This window comes from Nannospalax galili, unplaced genomic scaffold (genome assembly GCF_000622305.1).
Source record: "Nannospalax galili isolate Female #2095 unplaced genomic scaffold, S.galili_v1.0 scaffold95, whole genome shotgun sequence".
Classification (NCBI taxonomy): Eukaryota; Metazoa; Chordata; class Mammalia; order Rodentia; family Spalacidae; genus Nannospalax; species Nannospalax galili.
In genome coordinates, this window is record NW_008342393.1 from 2,363,164 (window position 1) to 2,368,044 (window position 4,881).

Sequence of the window (4,881 nt, forward strand, 5' to 3'; positions counted from 1 at the left end):
TTGCCTTTTTGAGACAGGGTCTCCCTGTAGCCCCAGCTGGCCTGGAACTCACTATTTAGACCAGGCTGGCCTTGAACTCACAGAGATCCACCTGCCTCTGCCTCCCAAGTGCTGGGATTAAAGGTGTGTGCCACCACGCCTGGCCCTTTTTGTGTCTTTTTGAGACAGGGTCTTCTGTAGCCCCAGCTGGTCTGGAACTCACTATGTAAATCAGGCTGGCCTTGAACTCACAGAGATCTGCCTACCTTCCAAGTGCTAGGATTAATCTTTCCCGTTTTGTTTTGTTTTTAATATTTTATTATTTTTATTTTATGTGTATTCGTGTACTGCCTGTGTGCAGGTAAGTGCACCTGTGTCATTTGAGACAGGGTCTTCTGTAGCCCCAGCTGGTCTGGAACTCACTATGTAAATCAGGCTGGCCTTGAACTCACAGAGATCTGCCTACCTTCCAAGTGCTAGGATTAATCTTTCCCGTTTTGTTTTGTTTTTAATATTTTATTATTTTTATTTTATGTGTATTCGTGTACTGCCTGTGTGCAGGTAAGTGCACCTGTGTCATGCAATACCCAGGAGGTCAGAAGAGGCTGTTGGATCCCATGGAACTGGAGTTACAGTTGTTAGCTGCTGTGTGGGTGCTGGGATTTGAACCTGGGTCTTCTGCAAGAACAATCAGTATTCTTATGCGCTGAGCCATCTCTCTAGGCCCTGTTGTTCTTTTTAAAAAGACAAAACACTTCTATCATCCAACTTAGGGAAAACATGGAAGCCTCAGCTTTTTTATTTTTTTTGTCTTTTTGAGATGGTCTCTAGAGTAGGGTATAGTAGCTCACACCTGTAATCTTAGTGCACAGGAGGTTGAGGTAAGGAGATCACTTGAGCTCAAGAAGAGCTGAAGAGATGGCTCAGTGGTTAAGAGCACTGGCTGCTCTTGCAGAGAACCCAAGTTTGGCTCCCAGCATCCACCTGGAGGCTAACAATCACCTCTAACTCCAGTTCCAGAAGTTGTGATGCCCTCTTCTGGCCTCCAGGGGCATTGCGTAACATGACTGCACTTGCATACATGCAGGCAAAACACTTGTATATGTGAAAATTTAAAAACAAAAAGCAGAATTGAAGTTCCCCTACCTGCTTGTGTGCATTCATATACAATTGTGGAAACAAGAATAAAGAAAATGCAGAGAGCCCAAAGGCCAATGCAGAACCAAGTGCAGACTTCAGTAAAGTATCTGGGGCCAGCAAGATGGCTCAGAGTAAAAACACCTCTGTGGAGCCTGACAACTTGAGTTTAAGCACCAGAAACCACATAAAAAAGCTGGTATGGGGGCTGGAGAGATGGCTCAGTGGTTAAGAACACTGAATGTTCTTGCAGAAGATCCAGGTTTGAATCCCAGCACCCACATGGCAGCTAACAACAGTCCGTAACTCCAGTTCCAGGGGATCCGACATCCGACAGCCTCTTCTGACCTCCGAGGGCTTTGCATGACACGGGTGCACTTACCTACATGCAGGCAATACACATATACACATAAAAAAATAAAAATAAATAAATAAATAAATAAAAAAGCTGGATATGGTGACACACATCTGTAATCCCAGCACTCCTAACATGAGGTGCACGGCAGACAGGAGAATCCACCCAAAGCTTGAGGGTTGGGCTAGCCTGGAGTATGTAGCATGCCAGAAACAAAGAACACCTTGCCTTAATAAGATAGAAGGAGAAAACCAATTCGTGAAATTTGCCCCTCCTCTGACTTCCACACAAGTGCTGTGGCAAGTGGGCACCCACATTCACACACATAATAATAAATTAACATTTCATTTAAAAATTACTTATGGACCATGAGCTCAAAGTGGGAAAGTAAACTGATGATGGGAGTAACCACAGCTTGGAGTTTTCCTTCACCCCTACCACCACATAACATGTACCCAGTCTCCTCCTTACCTCCTTGGGGGGGCTGGGAGGAGGTGGCAGACATCTTGGGTTGATGACAGGTTTGGGTGGAATATACTCAGTTACAGCCATCAACTTCTGCCTCTGAAAGTGCATGACACGATGGTGACGGGTTACAGCCTTGGAGCCATGGCGCACAGACTGGATGGTGGGCAGCCAACCTGGGAGGGGAGATGGCAAAACAGTGATATACAGTTCCTCGGGGGACCTAGCTTGTCTCAGATAGACAAAAAGCACACCCTTTGGGCAGAGAAAGGCATGACTCACAAAGTCAGATGCAGCACTAAAGGGGAACCAAGGGGGCTGGAGAGATGGCTCAGCAGTTAAGAACACTGGCTGTTCTTGCAGAAGACCAGGGTTCAAATCCCAACACCCACACAGCAGCTAACAACTGCTTGTAACTCCAGTTCCAGGGGATCCAACAGTCTCTTCTGTCCTCCGTGGGCACTGCACAACATGGGTACACTTACCTACATGCAGGCAATACACACATACACAAAAACTAAAAAGAATAAATATTAAAAAAAAAAAGGAAAAAAACAAACCAAAACCAACAACCACAGGACACAGGGATCAACTCTACTATAACATGTCAGTCCTCGACCTATGTCAGCTGTTCCTGAAATACAAACAACTCCCATTAAGCCAGCAACATCAGCATCATCTGGAAACTTCTAATAGCTAGAAATTCTCAAGCCTGCCCTAGACCTACAGAATCAAAAACTCTGGGGTAAGGTCCAGCAAGTAGCTTTTTTTTTTTTTTTTTTTTTTTTTTTTTTTGTCTTTTTGAGACAGGGTCTCCCTGTAGCCCCAGCTGGCCTGAAACTCCCTTTGTAGACCAGGGTGGCTTCAATCTCACACAGATCCACCTGCCTCTGCCTCCCAAGTGCTGGGATTACAGGCATGCACCACCACCCTTGGCTCACAAGTTGTGTTTTACTAAGCCCTCCCTGTGAGGACACATGGGTCCACCCCCAGCTCTGAGGTCTGTCCTATGACTTTAAGCAAGAGAGGAAAAAAACTGTTATATCACCCTCACAGCTCTCCCAAACAAGTCTTTCTGCCAGATGCCATGGCCCACATGGGCAATCCAAGCACCTGGGAGGTAGAGGCAGGAGGACCAGGAGTTCAAGGTAAGCCTCAGCTACACAAAACAGACTTAAAAAGCACAACTAGGGATGGGCATGGTGACACATACCTTTAATCCCAGCACGCAGGAGGCATAAGCAGGGGGATCTCTGTGAGCTGGAGGCCAGCCTGGTCTACATAGTGAGTTCCAGGACAATCAAAGCTATGTAATGAGACACAAAACAGATTTAAAAAAGAAAAAGCAAGCCAGGTATGGTGGTGTATGCCTTTAATCTCAGCACTCAGGATGCAGAGGCAGGTGGATCTCTGGTCTACATAGTGAGTTCCTGTGAGATGGCTCTGTAGGTAAAGGTCAATTATCTGATGACCTGAGTTCACTCCCCAGAACCCACAAGGTGAAAGGAGAAAACCAACTCCTCAAAGTAGTCCTCTGAGCTACACCTGTATATACTACACAACACATACCCACACCACAAAAATTTTAAGTCTCTGTTCCCTCATCTCTTCTTGCTGACAGGAAAAGCTTGAGAGGCTTTCTCAGAATCCAAAAGACCTTCCAAATGTGCCAAAGTGATCCCCTCACACCTCCTGACCCCACTCATTAAGGCCAAAACCTGTCTACTTCCAGTCTTTTCCAAGGCTAAGATTCGATCTCAGGAAAAGGGCCAGTGAGGTGACTTTCAGGGAACATGAAGACCTGCCAGGCTGAGATGTTTAGGATCAGTGACCATAAAACGTCACTGTTAAGAGTAGCTTTGGAATGAGATGGAACTGGGTTTTAATCCCTGTTCTGTGGCTCACTACAGGTAATCTTGCCCAGTCACTCAACTGGTCCAAACTTCAGTGACCATTCTGTAAAGAAGGGTTGATAATGCCTCCCTCACAAGATGCTTAATCTTTTGCTTAAAGATTTAAATGAAGTAATACCTGTACAACAATGACCACAATCTCTGGCCTATAAGACATGGTCAGATTCACTTATTAACTCTCCAATACATGCATACAAACTCTGAGCACCACAGCCACTTAGTAGCTAAGATGAATGAACACCGTGGCTGCCCTCATGGAGTTTAACAGATGAGATGAGAGGAAGCAAAAGCAAAATTAAGGCTATGATGGGACTAAGGAGAGTCAATGAACAGGACACAATACAGATTTCACTAAGGAACCTGTTTTACTGAGGGCGGCGACAGAATGAGGATATGCTTAGGCTAAGATTTTAAAAAGGAATATGCAGAGCCCGGCATGGTGGCGCACGCCTTTAGTCCCAGCACTCGGGAGGCAGAGGCAGGCGGATCTCTGTGAGTTCAAGGCCAGCCTGGTCTACATAGTGAGTTCCAGGACTGCTGGGGCTACAGGGAGACCCTGTCTCCAAAAAGACAAAAAAAAAAAAAAACTATGCAAAAATTCCGCACGGGGTCGGGGCAAGAACTGAGAGGAGGGTTGGAAAATCACCCAAAGCAGGGAGACTGAGGCAGGGAGACTGAGGCGCAGGATTTGAACCCGGTGTTGGTGACACCGTTGCTGTGGATACCACGGTGGGGTCACAGGGATCACCGGAGTCTGTGCTCAGACTCCGGGTAAGGTCAGCGGGAAAAGAGGGGACGAGGACCAGACGCCTGCTGGAGGGCGTGCTCCTTACCCGCCCGGGGCAGGAGAACCCCTCGTAGCCTCTCGGCCACCGCCGCAGCCATCCCCACCGGAGGAGCCCCTCAGCGCCGCGCTGAGACGGAAGTGGCCGAGGAACGTGGGGCTACAGGTACTCCCCCGGGCCGGAAGCAGGGGCACAACCGCCGGAAGAAGCGACTGTCCGCATGCGCACAGCTGAATCTGTAAGGCCC

The 4,881-nt window shown here is 47.4% G+C and overlaps 2 protein-coding genes across 2 annotated transcripts in view; one reads left to right on the forward strand and one right to left on the reverse strand.

Moving 5' to 3' along the window:
* Mrpl10 (mitochondrial ribosomal protein L10) overlaps positions 1–4,819 on the reverse strand; it is a 10,496-nt gene extending 5,677 nt beyond the window's left edge. The window contains exons 1-2 of the mRNA XM_008838257.3: positions 4,683–4,819; positions 1,943–2,112 (exon numbers count right to left, since the gene is read on the reverse strand). Coding sequence (XP_008836479.1) covers positions 1,943–2,112; positions 4,683–4,734 — 222 coding nt within the window. The 5' untranslated portion in view covers positions 4,735–4,819. The remainder of the gene's footprint in view (positions 1–1,942; positions 2,113–4,682) is intronic.
* Lrrc46 (leucine rich repeat containing 46) overlaps positions 4,741–4,881 on the forward strand; it is a 6,965-nt gene continuing 6,824 nt past the window's right edge. The window contains exon 1 of the mRNA XM_029566041.1: positions 4,741–4,872. The gene's annotated coding sequence lies outside the window, so the exon portion shown is untranslated. The remainder of the gene's footprint in view (positions 4,873–4,881) is intronic.